General features: G+C 44.6%; 1 protein-coding gene and 1 long non-coding RNA gene across 2 annotated transcripts; both read left to right on the top strand.

The window, feature by feature from the left end:
- The first annotated feature begins 7,570 nt into the window (after window positions 1–7,570).
- On the top strand, window positions 7,571–27,345 carry LOC140502795 (uncharacterized). Its single transcript, XM_072606803.1, has 5 exons — window positions 7,571–7,812; window positions 10,251–10,377; window positions 10,853–10,948; window positions 23,680–23,854; window positions 24,204–27,345. Exons 1-5 carry the CDS (start codon window positions 7,777–7,779, stop codon window positions 25,066–25,068), a joined length of 1,299 nt encoding a protein of 432 aa, XP_072462904.1. The 5' UTR covers window positions 7,571–7,776; the 3' UTR covers window positions 25,069–27,345.
- LOC140502810 (uncharacterized) lies at window positions 10,955–23,525 on the top strand. The gene is made up of 2 exons (XR_011966575.1): window positions 10,955–11,221; window positions 14,207–23,525. It is a non-coding gene; the product is annotated as an uncharacterized lncRNA (long non-coding RNA).
- Window positions 27,346–27,557: the final 212 nt, after the last annotated feature.

A 27,557-nucleotide genomic window follows, 5' to 3' on the forward strand; every position in this document is an offset into this window, starting at 1 on the left:
ATCAGATTGGCTAACATGACAAAATAGGAAGATGATCAATGTTGGAGATGTGGAAGAGTTGGAACACTAATTCATTGTTGGTGGGACTGTGAGCTGATCCAACCATTCTGGAGAGCAATTTGGAACTATGCCCAAAGGGCTACAAAGATGTGCATACCCATTGACCCAGCAATATCACTTCTAGGACTGTATCCCAAAGAGATCATAAAAATGGGAAAAAGTCCCATGTACAAAAATATTTATAGCAGCTCTCTTTGTGGTGGCCAAGAACTGGAAATCAAAGAGATGCCCATCAATTGGGGAATGACTGAACAAGTTGTGGTATATGAATATACTGGAATACTATTGTGCTATAAGAAATGATGAACAGGAAGACTTCAGAGAGACCTGGAAGGGCTGAGTGAAAGGAACAGAACCAGGAGAACTTTGTACACAGCAACAACCACAATGTGTAAGGAATTTTTCTGGTGGACTTAGTCATTCACAGCAATGCAAGGACCTAAAAAATTCCCAATACACTCTTGAGGCAATATGCCTTCCACATCCAGAGAAAGAACTATGGAATTGGATCGCAGAATGAAGCAGACCATTTTCTCTTGTGTTATGTTTTGTTTTGTTTTATGGTTTTACTATTCATTTTATCTCTTCTATGCAACATGACTAAGGTGAAAATGTATTTAATGGAAATGAATGTGTAGAACCTATATAAGATTGCACACCATCTGGGAGTGGAGAAGGGAGGGAAGGGGAAAAATCTAAGATGTATGGAAATGATTGTAGAAAACTGAAAACAAAATAATTTAAAATGTTAAAAAAAAAAGAAATGATGAAAGCAAAAAAAGTAAAAAGAGAGGTAGTCTTAGCATGGGGATACTGACATTTCTGAGCCTGAGGGACGAGAAGGATGCTGTTTGCCCCTACGGTAATAGAGAAGGGGTGGAGGTGGGGTTAGGGTGAAAGATATTGAGTTGTTTGGACACTTTTGGACACATTTAGTTTAAGGTGTTTAATGGGCATCTGTTTCTCTATTTCTGAAAGGCAATTTGGAGGTCAGCAGAGGTTAAAGTGAGTAGATTTAAGAATAACCAGCATAGAGATGGCTATACAGCAAATTTTGTACTCAGACTGAAGGCATCCCAACATTTTGACATCTGTGGGGTTTCTCTCCAGGGTAAATTATGTGATGAAGGGTAAGATTTGAGCTCCAGCTTATTATGTTTATGTGTGTATGTGTCTGTATGATTTTTTCTGATTGACTATCCTTTCAAAACAGTTTGTTCCATCTCCTTTGATCATGAGTTTATTAAGGAAGGGCTTTTAGCCTGATATTGATCTGTCATTTCCCATCATAAATGCAAAATTGGAAATTGAATTTTAATCAGAGATCATAGGTATTCAGGGTAAAGACTTTTCACTGACCTATAAATTCTAATTCTAGGTACACTGATTTAGAAGTTATTCTGCCTAAAGAGTTCTCAGGAAAAATAAGAAGCCCCTGAAATTCTCCAACAGGCTTAAGAAGCTTGCTTCTATCATATGCTTGCCTCCCAAAGAAAACCTCCAATGACAGTATTCTCTCAAAGGAAGATATCCTGAACTGGGCAAACCCAGCAAACAAGGGTGTGCAGTGTTCAGGAAACACTGGTATCTCTGGTGTGAGAGCTACTTTCCACCTCTGATGTCCAACTGGTCATCCAACTCTCATATTTGGCTCCAACACGCTGTAGCATATGTAGTGGCCACACCCCAGTAAACCATTACAGCAGATGGGCCAAACTAGATTGAGGGTAGTCGAGGGGTCTCAAACCATCAGTGAGTTGGGGGGTGATTACCTCAAGTGTATGAAGACTTCCCATGTGGAATATGTGGAGGAGAACAGTTTGTTCCAGCAGCCATGAAGATGGCAGAAGCAGACACTTGTTTAGACATCAAAGCCACTACTATATGCTGAGCCACCACCATTTACCTTGACTGCTGTCTTGCTACTGGACTTTGATGACTCTATAAGAGAGAAGGAGGCTGACAACTTCACACAATTCTGCCTTACTTAAATTTATGCATGAATCAAAAGACGATTTTACCATTTTTAAAGTCCTGAGGTGAAAGACAAGTGACAAAGCAGCAGGTGTAGATACACTGGGAGCTATAGTTACAACCCTATGCACAGGCAGCCCAGACCACAGGATCATCTTCTCACTGGACTGAAGCAACTTTGGGATTCAGCAGCCCCCTGGGTGTCTGCATAGCCTTTTTTAAGGACTGCATTGCTCACCTTCTAGCATTGAAAGGGGACTAGAAAAAGTACCCTAAAATTTGTCTCCTTCACACAACCTTGGTCAGCTTGCTACAGCAGGCAGAGGTCCCAACCTGTAGTCAAAAAAAAATGTACAAAAACGTTTGTGAAATGATTCCACTCACCATCAGTACATGGAATATGTGCATGCTTATGGAAAATGGGAAATCCAGTAGACCTGAAAGACAAACACATAATGTTGAGAGAGAACTCTGCAGTTATCACATCCAAATAGCAGCCTTGAGTGAAACAAAGCTTGCAAATGTTTACTGGAAGTTTACTGGAAGTCAGAGCTGGATACATGTTTTTCTGGAGTGGCTGCAGGGATGAGAAGTGCTGCAAAGCTGGGTTAGGTTTTGCAATCAAAACCAATCTAGTTAAGAAGCTTGTATGCCTCCCAAAAGGAGTGAGTGAAAGATTCATAAAGATGCAATTGCCCCTTGTATGAAAGCATCACACCACCATCATTAGTGCATATACTCCCTCCATGACTAATCTTGATGAGGTCAAAGAAAAATTTTATGAAGCCCCGCATCACCAGTGTGCTGAAAGAGGACAAGCTGATATAATTCTGCGTGACTTTAACACCAGAATAGACGCAGACCATCAGAAATAGTAGGGAGTCCCTGGGAGAATGGATTCAGAAATAGCAACAGTAATGGCCACTTAACTCTTAAAGATCTGTATGTCTTGTGACCTTCTCCTCACCAACATTTTCATGAACTTACCTAAACCCAATAAAATCTCATGGATACACCCTTTTATCAAACATTGGCATTTAATGGACTATATCATTATAAGGAGGTGAGACAGACAGGATATGAGAGTGACGAAGGCAATGTACTGTTCAGAATGTTGGACTGGTCATAGACTTGTCCTCTCCAAGATAAACATTCAAATTCAACAAAAGTGGTGGTCCCAAAGCAAAATGATTACCAGAAGACTTATTATCTGAGCATTCTCTGAGCATGTACAAGTTGCTGCTAACTTGGAGGGAAAGCTGAGCCAACACATGGTTGGCAACAGTGGAGCAGGAAAGGAGTGGGAGCTTTCAAAGATTTGGTGTACACCACTGCATTTACTGATCTGGGCCAGCACACTTACAAACCTTAAGATTTGTTTCATTAAAATGATAGGGAAATGCAGAAGCTGCTAAATGACAAATGAGAACTCTGTAGAGTTTACCAGCAAAATAGTTCATCCATCTTTAAGAAGTGAGCATTTAACTCCATCAATAGTAAACTGCAAGTGAAGCTAAGAGAAATGTAGGATTCTTGGCTCAGGAAGAAGCCAGATGAATTTCAGTTTTCCACTGATGGTAACAATCCCAAGCGCTTTTGTGATGCCCTGAAGGCTATGGGCCAAAGATCTACAGAGCAAGTCATCACTGATGGAGCCGCATTGATTGGTGATAAAGACACGATGGTGCAGAGATGGACTGAATACTTCCATAGTATTCTCATCTATATATTGTCTATCAATGCTGACGTCACTGACCATTTACCTCAGCTTGAAATCAGTCCCTCTCTAGCAGAACTTCTGACTGAAAAAACAGTTTTTGAATGTCATTAGGCTTTTCCCATGTGGCAAAGCACCTGGTGCTGATTCTGTTCCAACTAAGATTTGCAAGGCAAGATGTCCACTGCTCAGACAAAAGCTGACTGAAATCTCCCAGGTTATATGGCAAGAGCAGGTTGTCCTTCAGGAGTTCAAAGATGCCTCCATTGTCCATCTCTATAAGGATAAAGGAAATAGATTGTCCTGTGACAATCACTCTGTGTGTTTTTTGGGGGGAGGGGTTGGTCTCTCTCTTAGTCATTGTGGGCAAGATTCTTGCCAGAGTCCTCCTTAATAGGCTAGGAAGATGGTCATCTACCTGAGAGCCAGTGTGACTTCAGAAAGGTCTAAAAAATGGTCGAGATGATGTTTACTGCCCGACAATTCCTGGAGAAATGCCTGGAGCAAAGTAAAGATCCATACACAATGTTCATCAGTTTAACTAGGGCCTCTGATGTTGTTGAATGTGAGGGCTTATGGAAAAGTAGGGCCAAATTTGAGGGAGAACTTCATCTGTATTGTATTCAGTTTCCTGAGATAATGCTTGCCTAACGGATGATGCTCTAGCACCTTCCCACCTTCAAATAAGTAAAGCAGGGTTATGTACTTGCTCCCATGCTTGTTGGAATATTTTCAGTAATTTTGTGAGATGCCTTTAACAAAGATGAAAAGTACATCAAGGTCAGCTATATCACTGATAAATTATTTAACTTGAAAAGGCTACAAGCCTAGACTAAGGTGGAGGCAGAACTTTTGGTTCATAGATGGTTGGTGTGACTTTTGGTTCATAGATGATTGTGTACTCAGTGTACCTTCTGAGGTTGAAATGCAACAAAATGGGAATTGATTCCCTGAGCTTGTGCTAATTTTAGCCTAACAAAAGCAGGGAAATGGAGCTTTTCCTTCAGATAGCTCTACACTATCTATACACGAAAGCATCAGTTACAGTAAAAGGAGAAATTCTGAATGCTGTAGAAAAGCTCACTTACCTTGGCAATATACCTTCCATGGATATACATGTAGATGGTGAAGTTTAACTTGCACATTGTTAAAGCTAGCTCAGTGTTTGGGAAGCTCCAAAGGAAAGTGTGGGAGAGAAGAGGTATTAAGCTGCCTACTGTGAGAGATGATTAGTCCTCTGTTGTATTAATAACTATTCAATCTGAATGAAGGATTTTCCTCATCCAGAAATCAACTAGTGTGGGAAATCAGAGTGGGGGTGCGGGAAGGAGATAATTACATGCCCCCTCAATTAGGAAAGGCTCTCATTGCTATGCTCTAGCCACATGAAGCCAATGCCAGAACACTAGAAAGGCAGAGAAACAGAATCTGGACCAACTAGGGTTTATTGTTTGCCGGTATGGGAGGCTCAGACGCCCCCAAACAAACAGCAGAGAAGAATTCTAAAGGTATTATCAGTGAGGAACAGGAAAGAAGACTGGGCAAAAGTTGATTCATCCCTGTTGCTGAGACTCAAGGCTGGTCTGGTGCAATGCCCCTTTTGCCCACTTTCAAGGTTGGAGGGTGGTGGTATTCTAGTCTGTTCCCCAGACTAGGTTGCACAACAGGATACCATGGCACATCCTATTTGGGCTTCCCTCATTGCAAGCACTAATGGGAGAAGAAAGTCATACATGGAGGAACAAAATAGAGTGATTCTCAAAATAGAGTGATCCAGGCAATAGCTCTGGATCCACATTAACCTGCTGGATGCTCCTTGAATGGCTATTCTGGGACCCCTTCCATACCTTTGACCAGTCTTGCTCCTAGCCCTGGAAAATCCTCCCTCCACACTTCTATCTCCTGCAACCCCACAGGGCCCTTCCAGGATTAGCTCCTCTGCTCCCTCATACCAGACAAAAACAAAACCCCATCTGGGCTGCCCTCTTCCTGCCACCGCTCTGTCAGGGACATGGATATCTTCCCTTTGGCCTTTGCATTCCCAGAAAGGAGCACAGGGCTTGGAGCCTAGTAGGTGCTTTTCGGTTGCCTAGCATTGACTGGATGGAAGGCTGAGGCATAGGTGACTGAGAGGCCAAGTTTGGAAGCTCTATCTCCATAGTACAGGCCGAAGGGGAAGACCAGGAGGTGCTAGGGAGGGAGAAGACTTGGCACTGGGTTGGATGGAGCTGGGAGTGGGGTTGGGGAACAGAGAGGGAGATTGTGGGGGTGGGGAATCAGGTAGAGATGAGGAGGGGAATGGGCATGATTGTGATGCCATTCAAGTGGTTCAGGGACCCCCCAAAGACCAGAGTACAAGACAGCATAGGCTGGAATGATTCACAAACTCAATCATTCTTTACATCAGTGTGGCAAAGGTTTATTGTAGTGCCAATATGGGAGCAGAGCTCCTTAGGGAACTTGCAACTTAACAGGAATGATGCTAAAGCTTAAATAGGAAAAGTGGTGGATTGCCTGGCAGATATGCTAATTGGGTGATGCCAGGCAACCTTGGTCACAGGCATCATTCACTACTGGAAACCAGGGAATGGGCTTTCTGAGAGGTGTATTTTGGGTCTGTTATGTCTGTGGCAAGATAACTTTGAAAAGCGACATTGATAGCTTGATCTCTGGATTGAGTATTGTTTGAAACATACCATTCTCATGAAAATAATTCAAAGACAGTGGGCAGAGAAAGGCAAATTTGGTTACACGTCGGGCCGGGCACGTCCGTGGAGAAGCAAAAACAAGTTGAAATCGTTTGGGCGATCGGACTTGCCCTTAGTCAGGACACTTCCATCCCATAACGGTCCTTGGGGTGCCCTCCTCCCAGACGTGCTCCCACATAGATCCCAGGATCAGAAAGTGGAGGCGCCCTCTTATGCCGGTGTGTCAGTAGGCACGAAGGTCATGAAGCAAGCGCAGCGGAGGGGCTGCCTTGGCCTCAGCTTCCCCTGTGTGTGGGCACTCCCGCCAGGGTGGGCACTCCCGCCAGGGTGGGCACTCCCGCCAGGGTGGGCACTCCCGCCAAGGTGGGCACTCCCGCCAGGGTGGGCACTCCCGCCAGGGTGGGCACTCCCGCCAGGCCTTTGAGCAGCACGCCCCTCCCGTCACTTAGCTACTAAAAGTTTCCTTCCGCGGAGGACGAACAAACCTTATTCTCTTTCTCACAAGATCATAACTTTGGGGATCCATGCCTGGTCATTCTGCGGGTAGGAGACCGTCCTGGTTCTACAGGAGAGCTTCTGCAGAGGGCAGCTGGTTCTTGCCATGGGGAGAGATGGGCTCACTGCGGCTCAGTCCCGAGCCATTGCAGGCTTAGTGTCCTGGGCCGGGAGGACACGGTCAGGGAGCGTTCTGAAGCTGGGGAGAAACGTGATCTTGGAATTGGGGTCCAGGCACAAGCACCCCATCAGTGGGGGAGGAAGGTCTGAAATGGACCGAGACCCGAGAGATGGCGGGGGGTCGTTCCCGCACAGGGGGACCGAGGGCCTCGACCAAACGGAAGGGCACCCAGGGAGGGCATTCGCGGCCCTATCCCAGCACGGATTGCACGAGGGCCCTGGGGGCCAGGAGGAGAAGAGAAGCCGCCCGCTCCATGAACTACAATTCCCAGAAAGCGTGGCGGAAGCACCTCGGAGCTGCGTGGGGGGCGGAGTCTGAAGACTTTGCTTCCGCTCCCTCTGGCGCACACCCAGGCCCGCCCCCTCCCGCCCGCTGCCCAAGAGAATGCGAGGGTTGGTCCGGCCAGAGGGGGCGGGGAGGGGTAGGAGCCAATCAGAAGCTCCAGTGCCAAACCCCGCCCTGCGGTGCCACCCCGCCTGAGCAGAGGCAGGCCTGGCCGTTGGCAGGGCAGAAAGAGGAACCCGGGCGTGGCCTGCAGTGGGCGGGGCGGGCCTCCCCCTCCCAGCTCCTCTGGGTCTCCCTGTCCCTCAGCGCCGCTCCTGCGTAGAGCGTCCGTACCGTTCCCGAGCCCTGCAGGGAGCATGGCCTCCCGGCCTTCAGCGGCCACTTCCCGGGAGGTGAGCCTGAGGTGGGGGGAATGGAGCACGAAGGGGGCGGGGCTTGGGAACTCCCTGCCGAGCTCGGGGGCTGCGCTTCAAAGGAGGCACGAGGGGTAGGGGGACGGACTTTGGGGGTGCCCAGCCCCGAGAATGTGAGCAAGGGCCTGCCCTCAGGGAGCGCCCAGTTTATGGGGTGAGACCGCCGAGACCACCTGCAGACAGCCCTGGGTCAGCCTTGGGGTTTTAGCTGCCCCTGGAAGTAAGCCTGAAGGCAGATAGGGAGGGTAGGCATGCCTGGCATGGGGCACAGCCAGAGACAAAGCCAGGAGTCTGGCTGTGGAAGGGCAAGGGGCTGGGGTCACCGGCTCAGCGAGTGTGCCAAGTGGCTGATGTCGAGGGTTGAAACAGCGGGGTGAGGGACTTGGCAGGGAGGGAGCTTTGACCACTGAACAACATCCTCCATCCCGGGGAGGCAGCAAGGAGACCCAGGAGGATTGAGTGGGGTCGACGTGGTCCCACCTGCCCTTGAGGAAAATCATTTGGGTGCGTGAGTGGAGGGTGGGTTACAGGGGGTGACCCCGTGCCCTGGGCCAGGTGGGAGGTGATGAGGGTCTGCCCCAGGGTGGGGGCAGGGTCAGAGGAGAGAAATGTTGCCAAATGTGGCAGAGGTGAAATGGACAGGACACCTACTTAGTGAAATGGACAAGTCCCGTGAAAGCTGCGGGGTGAGCGAGTCCCGGGTGGGAGTGAGGAATCCCAGATGATGCCTAGGTCCGGAGCCTGGGGGGTGGGAGGGGAAGGAGGAAGAGGATGCCCTCAGACAGGGATGGGGTTGGGGAGACAGAACCAATCCCGGTGTGGACACGTTGCGTTTCACATGTCTACTGCACATTTACTTGAAGATGGGGGATATGGGAGCTCAGCACAGAGACCGAGCTAGAGATGATTGGAGAATTCTCAACATAAAGATGGGAAATAGATCCATGGGAGCTGACCAGGTCACCAGGTGAAGTGGGGTGGGGTAGAAGAGAAGAGGGCTAGGGACAGACCCCTGAAGGATGCCTGGGGTTAGAGCCTGTGAGCTGGGTAAGAATCCAGTGAAGGAGACAAAGGAGGAGGGGCTGGAGAGGGAGGAGGAAAACTAGGAGAGAAGGGGGGGGTGTGCTGAAAATCCAGAGAGAAGAGAATACCAAGGAACAGAGGGCCACTGACAGCGTCCAAGAGTGCAGAGAGCTCAGGGAGAAGGAACTGTTTATGTTTCCTAATTCTCTTAGTATCTATAATATTTTTGGTCTTATTGATAAGTAAATGTCATGTTTAAGATCTTAAAATGTCGTCATCATGAGGGCTTGGTTGTGTCAATGGCTCAAGAGCTGGTAGGACAATTAGGGCAGTGTACATCCCCTCAGCAGGCCTACCCCTAGCACTCTGAAAGTAGGGATGTCTCCATATTGTGGCAGGGACCTATCTCTGGGAAGGTAGCCACGGTCATGTGAAAGTTGATTGGCATGAGTGTGCACACCCAGTGAGAAATGAGCCATCTCCTATGCCTGAGTGAGGGCTGTGAGGCCCCCAGCTAGTGTGGGCTCTGACTGGACTCACTGACTACCCCCTGGGGTAGTGACCAACTCAGGGGACAATTTTCTCTGGGTCAGATCTGTATAGGCTGCGTTGGCAGGTCCTGGATCTGGGCCTGGGAATGTAATGGTCTTGTGGCCTCTGCTTTCATCAGACCAGATATGGTGGTGCATTTATTGTGATCAGAGGTGAAGGAGGTCTTGGATCATTGTTGGGGTGGGAGCAGGGCCTCAGGAACATGCCGTTCAAGGATCACTTGAAGGAAGTAAAGATTTAGGGGCTATGATATCTGCCTTCAAGTATTTGAAGGACTCTCTGGTGGAAGGGAGAAGAGGCTTGCACTGTCTGTGTCCATTAGCGTCAGAGTGGCAAATGGAGCATGAGGCAAGGAAGGCTCGTCCATGGCTCCAGCTCTTGGGCAGTGGAGTAGGCCACGTCAGCGCCTCTGGATTGCCCTTCAATGGGGACCTTCCCCTGGAGCCTGGAAGGCCCTGACTGGAGACAGCAGGGACAGGACACTCAAGAAGGTGGAGGCTGGGCCAGGTGGCCTTCTACCAAGGCCGCTTCCAGACCTTAAGATGCTGGGAATTCTTGGGTTCTTCTTTTTCATCTTTACAGCGGGGATGATGAGGAATGTTTGCAGATCCCGCTTCCCAGCTTTGTTAAACAGAAAGGTCAGCTCATCAGAAATGCAGTGACAATATTCTCATTTGGTCGCATCATTAAGAATCTCGTACAAGCTCTGCACACAGTAGGCCTCCATAAATGTAGGACTTGGAACACTGCCTTCCTAATCCTGATTACACAGTGTCAGCTTCCCCAGGCCATTGGAAGGATAGTCCCTGAGCAAGTCCTTACTCAGCTATTTGGTTTTTCAGGAATCAGTGACATTCCAAGATGTGGCTGTGGATTTCTCCTTAGAGGAGTGGGGGCAGCTGGGCCTTTCTCAGAAGGAGCTGTACCAGGAGGTGATGCTGGAGAACTACAGGAACCTCATCTACCTGGGTGAGGATGGCAGGCTGCCCCATGGGGGGCTTTCTTTACTCTTGATTAGTGCTGTGGGATTTCGTGAGTGTTTGCTACTATCTGGCATCCAGAGATTAGAGAATCTCCATCCCTCTGTGGCCTAGAGAGAGCTTATAGGGTTACCTTCTTACCTCTTCCTAGGTGAAGTGTTCTTGGACAGGTACAATCTAGCAGCTGGGTTGTGGTGTCCCTGAGGCCTCCCCACTCCATATCCTCCCTTCTCATCCCAGATATCTTGAATAGCAGGGATTGGATCAAATGACCTAGTCTCTTTCTGAGCCCAGCTCCATTCCTCCATTCCAGGGGTCCGTTCCTCACTGCTTCCAGGTGCCAGATCTAGAACATCCTTCAGTGGTCCTGTGGGTATTCCTAGCATGCTCTATTTTCGGGGTGGGGGAGGAGATCTGGGGTAGGGGGAGGGAGTTCTCTGACAACAGATCTTTTCAATGAACAGGCCTGGCCTTTTCCAAGCCAGATGTGATCTGCCAGTTGGAGAGAGGGGAAGCCCCCTGGATGCCAGAGCGAGATGTCCCCCAGAGCAGCTGTGCAGGTGAGTCATGGTGACCAGCAGTTGGTCTCTTGTGGGGGAAGCCCTTCTAAATGATTGACCAGGCAGCTCTCCTGGGAGCCTCCTCTTCCCTGCAGCAAATCACTCTCCTGGCATGTCCCTCCTTGGTTATGCCTTAGATGAGACTGAGCATTGGGGCAGCCATTCTGTGATCTCCCCTTCATCAGGTTATTCTCTTCACACATGTATGTTCTATAAACAGTAGTAATCAAAAGGCCTTTTGGGTGTCTCTGGCCTTTTCTTCTGGGTGTAAAGGTTATTTTCTTTTTTTTTTTTTTTTTTTTTTTTTTTTCTTTTTTTCTTTTTTTTTTTTATTATTAAATTTATTTATTTAACTTTTAACATTCATTTTCACAAAATTTTGGGTTACAAATTTTCTCCCCTTTTATCCCCTCCCCCCCCAAACCCCAAGCATTCTAATTGCCCCTATGACCAATCTGCTCTCTCTTCTATCATCTCTCTCTGCCCTTGTCTCCATCTTCTCTTTTGTCCTGTAGGGGCAGATAGCTTTCTATACCCCTTTACCTGTTTTTCTTATTTCCTAGTGGCAAGCACATTACTCGACAGTTGATCCTAACACTTTGAGTTCCAACTTCTCTTCCTCCCTCCCTCCCCACCCCTTCCCTTTGGAAGGCAAGCAATTCAATATAGGCCATATCTGTGTAGTTTTGCAAATGACTTCCATAATAGTTGTGTTGTATAGGACTAACTATATTTCCCTCCATCCTATCCTGTCCCCCATTACTTCTATTCTCTTTTGATCCTATCCCTCCCCATGAGTGTCGACCTCGAATTGCACTCTCCTCCTCATGCCCTGCCTTCTATCATCCCCCCCACCCTGCTTGTCCCCTTATCCCCCACTTTCCTGTATTGTGAGATAGGTTTTCCTACCAAAATGAGTGTGCACTTTATTCTTTTCTTTAGTGGAATGTGATGAGAGTAGACTTCATGTTTTTCTCTCACCTCCCCTCTTTATCCCTCCACTAATGAGTCTTTTGAGTGCCTCTTTTATGAGAGATAATTTGCCCCATTCAATTTCTCCCTTTCTCTTCCCAATATATTTCTCTCTCACTGCTTGATTTCATTTTGTTTTAAAGATATGATCCCAACCTATTCAATTCACTCTGTGCACTCTGTCTCTATGTATGTGAGCGTGTGTGCATGTGTAATCCCACCCAGTACCCAGATACTGAAATGTTTCAAGAGTTACAAATATTGTCTTTCCATGTAGGAATGTAAACAGTTCAGCTTTAGTAAGTCCCTTATGACTTCACTTTGCTGTTCACCTTTTCATGGTTCTCTTCATTCTTGTGTTTGAAAGTCAAATTTTCTTTTCAGCTCTGGTCTTTTCATCAAGAATACTTGAAAATCCTCTATTTCATTGAAAGACCATTTTTTCCCCTGAAGTATTATAGTCAGTTTTGCTGGGTAGGTGATTCTTGGTTTTAGTCCTAGTTCCTTTGACTTCTGGAATATACTGCTCCATGCCCTTCGATCCCTTAATGTAGAGGCTGCTAGATCTTGTGTTATCCTGATTGTATTTCCACAATACTTGAATTGTTTCTTTCTAGCTGCCTGCAGTATTTTCTCCTTGACCTGGGAACTCTGGAATTTGGCCACAATGTTCCTAGGAGTTTCTCTTTTTGGATCTCTTTCAGGCGGTGTTCTGTGGATTCCTTGAATATTTATTTTGCCCTCTGGTTCTAGAATCTCAGGGCAGTTTTCCTTAATAATTTCATGAAGGATGATGTCTAGGCTCTTCTTTTGATCATGGCTTTCAGGTAGTCCCATAATTTTTAAATTGTCTCTCCTGGATCTATTTTCCAGGTCTGTTGTTTTTCCAATGAGATATTTCACATTATCTTCCATTTTTCCATTCTTCTCTCTTTGTTCTGTGATTTCTTGGTTTTGCATAAAGTCATTAGCCTCCATCTGTGCCATTCTAATTTTGAGAGAACTATTTTCTTCAGTGAGCTTTTGAATCTCCTTTTCCATTTGGCTAATTCTGCTTTTGAAAGCATTCTTCTCCTCATTGGCTTTTTGAACCTCTTTTGCCAATTGAGTTAGGCTAGTTTTTAAGGTGGTAATTTCTTCAACATTTTTTTGGGTCTCCCTTAGCAGGGAGCTGATCTGCTGTTCATGCTTTGACTTCATGTCTCTCATTTCTCTTCCCAGCTTTTCCTCTACCTCTCTAACTTGATTTTCAAAATTCTTTTTGAGCTCTTCCATGGCCTGAGCCCATTGGGTGGGCTGGGACACAGAAGCCTTGATTTCTGTGTCTTTGCCTGATGGTAAGCATTGTTCTTCCTCATCAGAAAGGAAGGGAGGAAATGCCTGTTCCCCAAGAAAGTAACCTTCTATAGTCTTATTTCTTTTCCCTTTTCTGGGCATTTTCCCAGCCAGTGACTTGACCTCTGAATATTTTCCTCACACCCACCTCACCTCCTGATCCTCCCAGCCCGTGTTTGTGGTCTGAGATTCAAATGCTGCTTCCAGCCTCAGGGCTTTTGGCGGGGGCAGGGCTGCTATTCAGTATGAGATTATGATCTGGTGCTGAGATCGGGGCAGGGCCACCTCTCAGGCTCAGTTCCCTCAGGGGGTTTATGCGCAGACCTTCCGCAATGGATTCAGGCTCCCGCCCGCTTGGGGAGCCCCTGTCTGCAGCCGCCTCTCAGCTTCTACCTCCCGGGGGGGGCCTGAATTATGGGGGCACCCCACTCCCCTCTCGACCCGCCAAAGAGACTCTCTCACCCACCCCTGTCACCTGTGGGTGGAGGGACTTGTGCGGCCGCTGGAGATCCCGTCCCTGAAGCCTGCTCGGATCTGTTTCTCTCGGTGCTGCAGCTGTGGCCGCAGCAGGTCTGGGCTGGGTTTTGTGTCTGCAGCGCGACGGACCTTTTGCGAGAGGTTTGCAGATCCCTCTGTGGGTGGAGGGACCCGTGTGGCCGCTGGAGATCCTGTCTGTGAAGCCTGCTCGGATCTTTTCCTCTCGGTGCCGCGGCTGCGGCAGGGCTGCGCTCAGCTCCCAGTCCTGGCGCCCAGTCCGCAGCGCGAAGGACCCCCCGGCGAGAGGTTTGCAGGTCTCTCTGGGACAGAAATCTCCCTCGCTCCAATGTTCTGTGGCCTCTGGGTGCGGAATTCGCCGTGAGTTACTTCCCTGTAGCCATTCTATGGGTTGTGGGTTCAGAGCTATGTGTATGTGCGTCTTTCTACTCCGCCATCTTGGCTCCGCCCCTAAAGGTTATTTTCCCTAGTTATAATCATTGCACATGCTCTGATCCTGCTTTCTTCCCCTCTCTATGACTAACTGTCCATCCCCCTTACGTCTGTGCTTTTCAGTGACAAGCCAGTCACTGAATGCTCGAGTAGGCCAAACTTTGTTTAGCCATAACCTGCCCATCAAACACTTGTCTGTAGACTGAGGTTTTCATTTCCTTTCAGTCACTTCCATAGGGGATGGGCTCATTGAGTCAGAGGTGTGACCATTTATGTTGTTTTTGGTCTATGTGGCCAGGTTGCTTTTGACCTCAGGCTTTAGGAGAAGATTATGGGGCTAGAGAAGGAAAAGGATGGGAGGCTGAATGAAGATCAGGGAATTGTGAAGATGCCTTGGGAGAAGGCCAGGGACTGAACCAGGGAAGCACAGATTAGGGAGAACTTGAAAGAGGTGGATTTGAACTAAAAGAGAAAAAAGGAGATCCAGATTGAAGGAGGAAAAGGACCCAAGGAGGCAGTGTATCTTGGGTAAAGAGAAGGTAGTTGGTAAGGCAAGGTAAGTGAGAAACACATTGGGAAAGATAGGGAGCTGGTGGGTGTGGTTCTCCAGGGGTAATGAGAAGATACTCAGCTGGGAAAGAAATGTGTGTGTTCATCCTTCGTTGCCGAAGAAGACCATGCCATCAGAGAAATGATGACATGACTTGTACTTGACTTTGTTTTGAGTGAGGGAGGGCTGTGCAGGTCACCAGCCTCACTTCTCCTCCAGAGCCATCTGAAGCCAGATATTCATCAGGATGACTGGAGATGACTCAGGATGAAGCAATTGGGGTTAAATGACTTGCCCAAGGTCACACAGCTAGTGAGTGTCAAGTGTCTGAGGTGAAATTTGAACTTAGGTCCTCTTGACTCCTGCACTGGTGCTCTATCCACTGCACCACCTAGCTGCCCCTGGGAAAGAAATGACATGACAGAGAGGGTAAAGGGTGTATTACCTGAGCGGTGAGAACATGACCAGGTCGTTTGCAGTGATTTGCATGGGTTTGCTGCTTTTTACTGCATATGTGTCTGTTATGTTGCATACCTGTTGCTAATGCCCTCAGTTAGTCTGGCCTCCCTCGGGAACACTTACTTGTTCACATTCCGGTTTTCCTGGGTGATGATATCTTCCTCAGAACTGGAAGGAGCCCGCGGACGAGTCAGAGAGGAATCTTGACTTAGATTGGAAGGTTGGAGGGTGGACGAACGGTCAGCAGAGAGAAGGGAAAAGAGAGGCCACTGAGCCACAACAGAAATGTGAGACTGCCATCTTGCAAATCCAATCAAAAGTCTGTGAAAATGGAAAGGAAGCATGAGCGAGACAAATGCCTCCGTGTAAGCCCCAAACTGGAGATGCCGCAGTGTAGGAAGATGGATCGCTGCTGTCGAAGTACCCGAAAGTTCACCAGAGACGACCTCCCAGAACAGAGTCATTTGTGAAGCTGAAGGCCTCAGGTGTCAGCGCAGGGTCGCAAAGGCTGGGCTTTAAACAAAGTGACCTAGAGAGTCCAACACCAAGACGGAAAGTTGATCTTCACGGTGACCCTCAGATTGTGGAACGAGACCCATGATTGCCATGGATCTGGGGAAGCGTCTGCTTCATTCAGAAGAAATGAGAAGAAAATGTAGAGGTGAGGGAGCTTCGTATATGAAGAAAATATAACTCACAAGGCAAGAAACCTATGAACCCATGGGACAAGCCTAGGAACTGGTGGGAAGAGCCTCTGGGTGCAGGTCCAGAGGGGGATATACAAAAGTGATGTGTTTTTGTGACATTTCATGGGTGACACATTATGTAGACAAAGGCAATGGGTCAGGCATCCAGGACACTGCCAGAAAATAATGATGTCGTACTAGGTTTAACCATTCCAGTGCCCTTCTTAATGAGCTCTCAGTAGCTCTTATTTATGACCAAAACAAAAACAAAAACACCCTCCTCAGGTGGGGCATTGAAGGACTTTTAAAATTTTATAATATGGTTTAAAAAGTACATAGCTAAAACTAAACCTGGTTTTCTTTATGTGCAATGGGGAAAGACTAGAATTTTTCCCAGTAATTTCAAGAGTAAAGCCAGGATGCCCCCTTTTCTTGGGATTACTTGACATAGTTCTAGACCTACTAATGATAAGGAAAGGGAAAGAAATCCAAGGCAAATTATGGACGTAGAGAAAACACATTTCTGCGTTTTTGCTGGTGGCATAGTGGTTTTCTTAGAAAAAATCAACAAAGGAACTAAAGGAAAGATTTTTGCTTCATCAAGTAGCAGGATACAAAACAAATTCACCAATAACAGCATTTCCACACAACAGTACCCAAAAGGAAGAAACAATTCAAAGGAGAAATCCCATTCCAAACAAGGACAGAATCTGTACATCATTTCCTGTGTCTTAGTGCCCCCTCTTCTGTGGATAGAGCATAGGACCTGGATTCAGGGAAAACCGAGTTCAAGAGATGCTTCTGACATATGTGTAACTGGGCCAGTCAAAGCCTCCTGGTGCCCCTGACAAGTCTCCAAAGAGTACAAACTACAGAAGGAACCAATCAGTTCTCTCTTCTCTTGTCAGTTATTGTCATCCTGTTGAGCCAAACAGCAGTCTTGATCTTCCTTAATCTTTCTCCCAATGTAGCTAAAATTTTTTTTTGTTACCTTAGCCCTTCTGACACTATTTTTACAGGACAGTCCCATGTTCTTACAGCCGTCCAGTGTTGCCTGCCCTTCCTTCCATCTTCTGTACCTTTTTTTTTTTTTTAAATCTTGCTTGGTTGGTGAGTTTCCACTCCATCCTCTTTGATCTTTTCAGGCAGCGGTCAAGGCTGATTTTCCTCAGAGCATTTTCATTCTTACCTAGAAATCCTTCCTCCAAAAATCTAGACCACCCAAAAGATGGTTTGCAGATTCCATCACCTTTTCCATCACAGACTCTAGGACAGAAGTCTTTTTTTCTTCCCAGTTTTCCCTATTATTTATACCCTAAGTACCCAGTTCTTCCTGTTCAGTGAGAATCCTGTCCAAAATAGAATTTTACATTATTGGTTCCTGGAGCATAGAGATGTGCTCCTCAAACCTGTTTACCTTCTTTTAGAAGGATGAAATGGTCTTTCAGACAAATCAAAAGATTAGCTGCTCAGCTTTTGGCTGAGAGAGAAAACTCTAGAAGATGTCTATTTAATTGAAGGTTCCTGTCCTTTCTATTGGGCAGTGAGGTGGCGTAGTGGTTAGAGCACTGAACCTAGAGTCAGGGAGACCTGAATTCAAATCTAGCCTCAGATACTTAAGCTGTGTGATCCTGAGCAAGTTACTTAACCCTGTTAGCCTCAGTTTCCTGATCAGTAAAAGGAGCCAGAAGAGAATATGGCCAACCACTTCAGTATTTCTACCAAGACACCCCCAAATGGGGTCATGAAGGGTTGCACATGACTGAAACAACTGGAAAAGGACAAAGTCATTACCATGTCATACCTCTGAACCAGGTTTGTTATGCTTCTCAAACTTATCTGTTGTTTTTTCTTTCTGTCTAACCAGTCTGTATTATACCTCAGTGATAAAATCATTTCTGTTTCTGCTTCCTTTGATCTTCACCCACATACTTGCCACCAGGCTTCCCTCTCCCATTTCCTCACGTAACATGGCAGATGGTGGTTCATTGGGTAATGCACTAGGCTCAGAGCCAGGAAGACTTGAATTCGGATCCAGCCTCAGACACTTACTAACTGCATGACCCTCAGCAAGTGACTTAACTTCTTTCTGCCTCTGTTTCCTCAACTGTAAAATAAGTCTAGCACCTATTCTGCAGGCTTGTTCTAAGGCTCAAATAAGATAATATCTATAAAAGTGCTTTAGCACAGTGCCTGGCCCATAGTAGGGGCTGTATAAATACTCATTCCCTTCCCTTCCTTTAATATACACTGAGCACCCATTCCCTCTTTGACCTCTCCTGTTTCTTTTTAATAAGATTCACCCCTGACAGCCATATTCCCATCACAGGGCTCATTTCAACAGGACTTAGAGAGGTCAGATTTGCTTCTTTATCTTAGACATTTTCCCAGATAATTTGTCCTTATCCTAATCATTTGAATCTCCTCCTTTCATTTCCCTTTTCTGTTGTCCTTTTGTTAGTGACATTTGTGTCCTTGTTTTGTGGCCTCCTACTTTGCTGTAGTTTTAATCCCCTCAATTAATTTCTTTAATGATTATTTGTTATAATCAAGTTGGTTTTGTATCAGGGATGCAATCCTTGCATCAAAAAAATGCAACTTTGATGCAGTCATTGCATCAAAAAAATAGAAATAATAAAAATAAAGACCAGATGATAATGTCACTAGATATTGGAAAGGGCTTGAATAAAATAAACTACTTATTTCAAACCTCTCTTCCCCCCCCAAGCATAGGCGTGGAGTTTTCAGTCTTAAATATGATCAAAAACATGTACCTAAAACCAAGAGCCAGTATTATTCTGAAGTAGAAATATCGCACACTTCCCCAAGTATTGCAGGGAATACAGCAAAGGTAACTCCTTTCTGATTTATTACTTGACATAGTGTTGGAAACATTAGCTGTGGCAGGGAGCTGTGAGAAAAAAAGGGAGTGAAGCATCAGCGAAAAGGAGGGGTGTTATCCCTAGTCAAAGACATAATGGTTTACTTAGAAAATCCAAGAGAAAGAACAAAGAAATGGAGAGACTTCGTAACAGAGTAAATAAATTCATTAAAAAAAAAATAGTAGTTGTATGCATTACTAATAAAAAAAACCAGAAAGATGATTGAGAAGATTTCATTTTCCACAAATGAGTTGTGCTAAATAACAATAAAAATGATGAAACTATCAAGAACGCTTTACAATTTTATGGCCGTATAGACCAAATGATATGGGGGTTACTGAAGATAACTGGAGGGGAGGGGGATTCATCTGAAAGAAGAAAAAGTTGAGAATTTTCAGGTAAGTAAGGAGGGGTAGAGAATGAAGATTTATCATTGCCTTATCTAAAACAATATTCTAAAGCAATACTTACCAAATACTTGGGATTGATGAAAAAAGGAAAATTAGAGCAGCGGAATAAGGAAGACAGAAAACCCATGAGCCAGTTGTTCAACATGTGAGATAGTGAGAAAGTACCTTGGTGGAGTCACATCACTTGACCCAGCCGAATTGCCTCCTTGAGTCTTGAAAAAAGTGGCTGAGTCATTGCTGAGCTCCTTCTGGTGATATCTGAAAGAATACTGAAAACTGGACAGGCTTCTCAAAATTGGAGAAAGGTCAAGGTCCTCCCAGTTTAAAAAAAAATGTGCTATAGGCTAACTACCTTGACTTAAGTTCTTGTGAATATTCTAGAAGATTCTGAAAGACATGGCAGTGACCTTGTAGCCAAAGAAAGCAGTGATCCCCAAGAGCCAGCAGTACTTCATGAAGAGCAGTTTGTGTTAGCATAGCCTTATTTCCCTTTTTGACAGAATCCCTAAACTGGTAAGTCAAGAAAATGCTGAAGATGTAGTTTTCTTAGAGTTTAGCAAAGCATTTAGTAAAATATTTTTTCCTCTTCTCATGGAGAAGATGTAGAGATGTCGTCTGAATGGTCGTGCAATTTGTTGGATTCAAAGCTGGTTGAACAACCACGCTCAGAGGGGCCTTTAATAGGTGAATGAAATTTGGCAGGACATCACCAATTTGGTTGCCGGGAAATTCTGCTTGACCCTGTGCTAGTTAACGTTTTTTTTTAAAAAAAACTGACTTGCATGAAGGAACAAATTGTATGCTTCTCAGATTTTCAGATAACTGAAATCCGGGGGAAATGGCTAACACACTGAATGACAGAATTAGGGTCGAAAAGGAATTGAAGTTAGTAAAAGAGAATTCGGGAGGAATAATTTTGATAAAGCCTTTCCCTTTTTCTTTCAAAAACTGAACCTCGCATTACTGGATGGGGGAGGCCTGTTAGATGGCAGATTATCTGAAAAAGCTCTGGGAACTTGAGTAGACCACTCCTTCATAATGACTCAACAGTATGGTGTAGCAGTTAAAAAACCAATAGTATCTTGAGCCATAGAGAAAGAGATACAGCTTTCTGAAATGAAGACTTATTTATCATTTCCCTCACTCGTTTCTTGCCCCATATTTGCCATATTTTCCACATCTAAAATACTGTATTTAGTTCTGGGTGCCACAAATTAAGATGTGTCCCAAAGGTAGCCAGTATAGTGAGAGACCTTCAGATCATATCATATGGGGTCTGACTGAAAAGAACTGATTAAAAAAACTCAAATATGTTTAGCCTGAAGATGAGAAGAATCAGACCTAAAAGGTACATTTGAGTCAAATCCATGAATTTAAATGATGAAAAAGCTGGGTGTCAGAGAGCTGATTTGCTCCAAGGCACACAACTAGTAAGTATCCAAGGTCAAGCTCAAGGTCCAATGCCCTGTTCTCCAAACCACACTGCCTCCAAGTATTTGAAAGGAATTGACATGTTCTCCTTGGCCCCAGAGGCTAGAACCAGGATGACTTGATGTCAGGATTAAAGGGGCAGATTTAGGCTTGCTGTCAAACAGTGACAGCTATCCAAGTGTAGAATTAACTGTCTCTGGTGGTGGTAGTTTTCTTTTCATTGGAGTCTTCAGGTAGAGGCTGGATGGCCACCAAAGTCCCAGAGAACTCTGGGTTCTGGGATTCTTTGAAACCCAAGAACACAAACTGCTGGAGAAGAATTTTCTGTATGACAACAATGGCTGGGCAAACTGGCAAGCATCCTACCCCATGGAAGCTCCAGCTGGAAAAAAGGAACTTAAATATAAACAATCACTTAAAAAGCTTTGAGACAAGAGAGCTCAGAAACTTACCAAGCTTTCACTTCTGTGCTTATGAGAGTGATATACAACCAAACCAGTAATAGAGCCTTATCACAAATGGACCAAAAATGGAAAATTGCCATCATAAAGAAACTGAAAGGCTTTTACATGAAATAAATCAGTGTAGCTAGAGTAAGAAGAGAAATTACAGAATGAGGAAAATCACTCCCACTAAAATGTAATTATTATTCTTAGTATCCAATTTATATTAGGAACTGTCAGGCTAAGAGCCATACCACAGTAAATAAATGATTAGAAGATGCTTTGCTACTGAGTCGTTTCAATCATGTCCAGCTCTTCATGAATCCGTCTGGGGTTTTCTTGGCAAAGATACTAGAGCAATTTGCTATTTCCTTCTCCAGCTCATTTTACAAATGAAGAAACTGAGGCAAATGGGGTTAAGTGACTTTCCCAGGGTCACACAGCTAGTAAAGATGTGAGGCTAGATTTGAACTCAGGAAGAGGAGTCTCTTCCTGACTCCAGGCCCAGCGCTTTATCCACGGGGCCACCCAGCTGTCTTTGAAAAGATACAAGTAAACTGTTTTCAGGATTACAAAGGAATGTGACAGCAGTTGTGGGGCTGGGTGGCAGATGATCATCCTGGTCTGTCCAGTGTGATGGGAACAGTGGCACATCATGGTAGTTCCAGATCAAGTTGAAGAACTTGTTTGAATAAACAGTTTTTTATTCTAAATGAGCTTTGTGAAGAAGCAGAAATGCTTAGGAACTGATCCAGTCATATTGTAATGTCCCAAAGTCTTACTGTCTTTTTCAGCTCGATTAGCTTTAATAGCTCACAAGTACACTAAGACTTTTGGGGCTCCTTGTTTAGTCAGGAACAAAATGAGAAGCCAACATGCCCATGGATCTCCTTGTGAGACTCAACTGAGAGCAGATTGCCAGTTATCGAAGTGGTCATTTACAAAGACAGAAATCTAAAAGGTGGTATACAAACCATGGAGTGTATTTTGGATGATTCTTCTCTGTCCACTGACCTTTCAGTGTTCACTGTTCCTTTCCTTTTATTTGCTGCTAGAGCCATGGCACTATTTTGCTCCAAAAGATGAATTTCTAAAATCAAGAGCAACAAAGTTGAATATATTTTGGGTTTTTAAATCTTGTTGAATTCTAAAAAAGAAGCATATCTGCTGTTTTATTCCAAACGGTTTAATAAAATGAGCTGTGTAAGTCAGCCTAGGGCAGCTAGATGGCTCAGTGTAGAGAGCACTGGGCCTGGAGTCAGGAAGACCTGAATTCAAATCCAGCCTCAAATAATTACTATCTGTGTGACCATGGGCAAGTCACTAAACCCTGTTTGTCTTGGTTTCCTCATCCATCAGATGAGTTGGGGAAAGAAATGACAAACTATTCTAGTATCTTTGCCAAGAAAACCCCAAATAGGGTCATGAAGAATCAGACATGACTAAACAATGACTGAATGTCAGATTAGCCAGGTGAAAAGTTCATATTTCAGCAAGTCATACCCAAGTTTGGTCTTATTTCTCCATGGACAGAAAATACCCTTCCTTAAAGGAATGGCTTTTGGTGAGGAGCGAACCACATCCATGACTGCTCCTACATCTCCCAGACTTCTCCTATCGAGTTTCTTGTACCAAAGTTTGTTGGAAAGACAATGTATAATGCTCTTCCTTCCGGGAAAGCACTGTTGCTAAGGGAGTACTTATTTCATAAGCTTGTTTCTCCTTGGAAAATGTTCTATTGCTTACTAAACATGGTGAGGATGCAGTATAGGCACTTTGTTTTATTAAAACTACCCAAGCACAATAAAATGAGTGTTGAACCTCAGACTGATCTTTCAGCATCTGGGGGTATATTAACCCAGTGTAATATAGTTTTCTTTATGGCTTTATTACAAATATAACTTATGGGGAAAAAACAGGGTAGGAATAATATTCATGTGCTCATTTTTAAATATTGTGCTAGCAAAATTTATAAATCATTAGCCTTTTGTGCATGTTAAAAGTGCACATAAATCTCATGATTAGTGTAAGTAAAATAACCTGAATGTTTTTAGAATAAAACTCTCCAAAAAAATCCCAAGATTTTTTTATTTCACCTACAAATTATTCATGATATTGTCTCTGAAAAGCTTTAAATTAAAGCTCATCGTTAGGGTTTGTAAGCATTGTTTTTAGGAGAGGTAAGAAAAGAAGACTCTTAAATTTCACTTTCAGTGATATTGTAGGAATTAATACTGGATCTTACTTCCCAGATTGTCACCTAAGTTCCAGTGGCTATTTAACATTGTAATGATATAAAAACCCTTTGTTTTTGTCAGGCCTGTAAGAGCATCTTCATCTGCCTTTAACATCTGTCACAACTTGGAAGAAATGTGAATGCACTAGTAAAACTTTGTAAATAATAAGAATGACAAACCACTGACAACTACATAAAAAGTACAAAAGTCAATGTAAATAAATGGTGGTGTCTTAGTTGTCTTTATCTGTGACTTTACCTTTACCTATGTCTTTACCTTTACCTTTTGACCATGATTCTTCAGGGAGAAGAGAGAAGACAGAAATAAGACAGCAAGAAATTACCTTTCTGCTAGCCAGGGTAAAAGGGTTTTGAAGGTTTTTTTATACTTCCCTGACAGATGCAGAGGTTATCCCTGAACCGAAGAAGTCAGCTTCAAAGTTTGGCACTTATTCAGAAGAATCATCACCTGAACAGCTCCCAAAGGATCATCCCTGTTTCTCCAACTGGACAGAAGCTTCAGCACCTAATGAGCAGTTAAAAAGGAACTGGTGTGGTGAGGAGATCCAGTCTAGGCAAGTAGAAATTCTCCTAATAAAAATTCCTAATCAAGTGAGAGGCCACAAGAGAAACAAGCATGGCTTCATTTTCAGTCTAGGGCCAATCCCTTTTCTTCAGTGGACAGTGTCTTTAGGAAAGAGTTCTCCATAAATGTGATTACCCAGAGCGAGAGTTTCAGGGGCTATTCAGACCTATGCAAATGTAACAGAATCTGCTCCAGGAAGTGATATCCTAAGCAATGCATGTGTGAAATACTTACATTATAATATCCTTCTGGTTATCTTAGCATGTATTATGAAAAGAAACTACATGATGAATATGGGAACCCTTTTAACTATGATTCCTCCTCACTTCTCCTCACAGAATTCATACTGGAGAGAAACCCCATAAATGTGATGAGTATGGGAAGGCTTTGCCTAAAGTCTCACAACTGACTCCACATCATAGAATTCATGCTAGAAAGAAACCCTATAAATGTGAGGAATGTGGGAAGGCCTTTAGCCAGCGCTCACATCTTGAAGGACACCAGAGAATCCATACTGGAGAAAAACCTTATAAATGTAAAGAATGTGGGAAGGCCTTCAGATGGATCACAGGACTTACTCAGCATCAGAGAATCCATACTGGAGAGAAACCTTATGAGTGCAATGAATGTGGAAAGGCCTTCACACAGAGCTCACAATGTATTCAACATCAGAGAATTCACACTGGAGAGAAACATTATGAATGTAAAGAATGTGAGAAAGTCTTTAGCCAGAAGTCTCAACTCATTGTACATCAGAGAATTCATACTGGAGAGAAAACTTATGAATGTCACGAATGTTGGAAGGCCTTCAAATGGCACTCACACCTTACTCAGCACCAGAGAATTCACACTGGAGAGAAACCTTATGAATGTGATAAATGTGGGAAAGCCTTCAGTTTGAGGACAGGCCTTACTGTACATCAGAGAGTGCATACTGGAGAAAAACCATATAAATGTAATGAATGTGGGAAGGCTTTCAGACAGAGTTCACATTTTAATGTACATCAGATAATCCATACTAGAGAGAAATCTTATGAATGTAATGAATGTGGAAAGACCTTCAAATGGAGGTCAGAACTTACTCTACATCAGAGAGTTCATATTGGTGAGAAACCTTATGAATGTAATAAATGTGGGGATGCCTTCAGTCAGAGGTCAAAACTTACTCTTCATCGGAGAATTCATGCTAGGGAAAAATGTTAAAAAAAAAAAAAAAAAGACCTTGCACAGTTCTGTGTAGCCAGTTGATGGATAATAAATGTTTATCAATTTGAATTGACTAGGAAGCAGGTTTTATATGGAGCATAAAACACCCTGCGCACCCTCAAATTTGTAATACAGAAAACCCTAATGGAATCAGGATTCTAGTCCATTCCTATTGTGTTCCCATTGCTGCAAAGCTCTTCGGGAAGACTAGTCATTACCATCCTAAAGAGTCTAGAGGAAAAATTTTCTTTCTGATTGGAAACTTATGCTGAATGCATGTGGAACAATGAAAAGGAAGACCTGGTCACCTTGCAGCTCTCACTGGGTCTCTCTGCCCTGATGATTGCCCCTTCATCCGTCTGTAGATTTTCTACCTCCTTCTCCCAGCATCATACTATTCCCCCTTTTGTCTTTCAACTCTATACCAGCCTCAAAATGTTATTTGACTTCTCAGTTTCACCATAAATAAGTAGCCTTGCCCCGCTTAGAATAAGAGTGTCTGTGACACAAGGTTACTGTCTTTCTGTTGTTTGGCTCTTGCCTTGTGGCCACAAGTAATAATAGTCTTCATTACTCTGGATGTGCATCATAAGCACTGCTCTTTGGTGCCCTACTCTCTTATCTTTTCACTGCAGTTGTATCCCTCCAGATCCTCTGCTTAGGTGAAAGAAAGAAGTTGGCAACTTGTTTCCTGCCTCTTCCACCAGCCCCCTGCCTGGGATTCAGGCTGTATGTCTCCTGTGTCAGTGTGCCCTCTTCCCTAACACCAAAGGATGCAGTGTTCTTCCTTGGAGGATCACAGAAACCCTGGCTAGTTATGTGTGTCCCAGTCATATAGGTGGGGACCCCAGGCCATTGCTTGAGTTCTAGCTTTATAGGTTTGCAGGTGATTCTCAGGGGAACTGTCCCTTCCATCCAGGTCTGGTAAAAATGCTTCAATCAAAGCATAGAAGGATTTGATACACTTACAGGTAAATAAATATCCAAGGAATGTGACTGAGCAGTCCTTGGAAAAGAATCAATACAGATGATCAGCAAGTAACTGAAAATGTATTCAAATTCTCAGCTCATCAGAGATATACAAATTAAAACAACTCAGAGGTACACCTTTACCTCTCTTAATAACAGACACAGAGCTGTCTAGCATAGTGAGATGCAAAGCACTTTGACAGACTGATTTTCATGGGATGCCAGAGGTCATTTAGCCCAGTCTGCACACCTGACCAGTGGTCATCCAGCCTTTGCTTGAAGACCATCATTCTGAAGTATCACCCCACCCCCATCAAACTGCTAAAGATGAGATGAGATGAAAAGAGCAAATGGGGGGGGGGGGGGGGGCAGTGGACAGAGAGGCTCAAGGCACCCTCTTGGTGAAACTGAATTGATGTCTGTGTTCTGGAAAATAATTTGGAAGTCTTTGGGGGGAAAATCCCAAAAGAACACATCCCTGTGACCCAGTGAGAACACTACTAGACATATGCCCCCAAAGAGGTCAAGGAAAGAACCATTTAAAAAAATTTTGCAGTAGTGTCTCTTCTCTGCCCTCTTCAGTCCAGGTCCCAGAACAAGCAGCTCAGGGAGTCCCCTGGGACATCCCAGAGGCAGATTTCCATGAAGTTCTGCAGAGGTGATAAGAGAGACTTCAGATGAAGCAGTTCCAGCTGTGGGGCCTGCAGAAACCAAATTCTCACCCCACATAACCAATCAGTTGGCAAGTCTTGCCATTTCTGCCTCCACAGCTGTAATTCCTGTCCCCTTGCAGACCCACTTCTCACCCAGAGGATGGCAGTGGCCTCCAGGCTCTCCCTCCTCCAGTCCACTCACCACAGAACTGAGAAGCCCATCTGGAGAAGATGGCACCATAACATATCCCGACTCACTTCATTGACTTCCTTTGCCTGGAGGATAAAGGACACATTCACTTGAATATTTAGAGCCCTCACAACTTGGTCCCAGGCTCCTTCCAGCTTCACTGTACATGACTCCCCTTCCTCATTCTATGTTTCTGTCAAACGGGGCTCCCTCCCTTCCAAGAACCTTCACCACCCACCTCCTTGTCTTTACATGGACTGTCCCCCATGCCTTTGAGTGCACTCTCTGCTCATCTCAGTCTCAGAAGTCCTGTCTTCCTGCAAGACAGTTCAAGTATCATCAGCTATATGAAGTCTCCCCAAGCTGCTGCTCCCAACCTTCTCACGACTTGGAATATGGTTTGGTTTTCTGTATGTAACATATTTGTGTATATATTACATCTATATTTTTTGTATATTTTTACTTATATGTCTATTTTGTGTATGTTTCCATATTTTTATATAATACATATGTCCTTGTCTCCATGAGAATGGAAGCTGTTAGCAGCAGAAATTATGTGTACTTGTTTCCAGCACCTAGCATGGTGCTTGGCATGCAGTAGATACTTCCAGAAAGCCTTCACCTTGTCCTAGACTCCTCTCCTTTCCAGATACTCTGAGGATCTACGTGAATTA

The sequence above is a fragment of the Notamacropus eugenii genome, chromosome 4, assembly GCF_028372415.1.
Source record: "Notamacropus eugenii isolate mMacEug1 chromosome 4, mMacEug1.pri_v2, whole genome shotgun sequence".
NCBI lineage: Eukaryota > Metazoa > Chordata > Mammalia > Diprotodontia > Macropodidae > Notamacropus > Notamacropus eugenii.

Bases quoted from the DNA above. Each gene is read 5' to 3' on its own strand.
- LOC140502795 (XM_072606803.1), top strand. From the start codon at position 7,777: ATGGCCTCCCGGCCTTCAGCGGCCACTTCCCGGGAG. The intron at 10,378-10,852 runs GTGAGGATGGCA...TTCAATGAACAG, and splicing joins CAGGAACCTCATCTACCTGG to GCCTGGCCTTTTCCAAGCCA. The intron at 23,855-24,203 runs GCAAGTAGAAAT...TTCTCCTCACAG, and splicing joins GGTGAGGAGATCCAGTCTAG to AATTCATACTGGAGAGAAAC.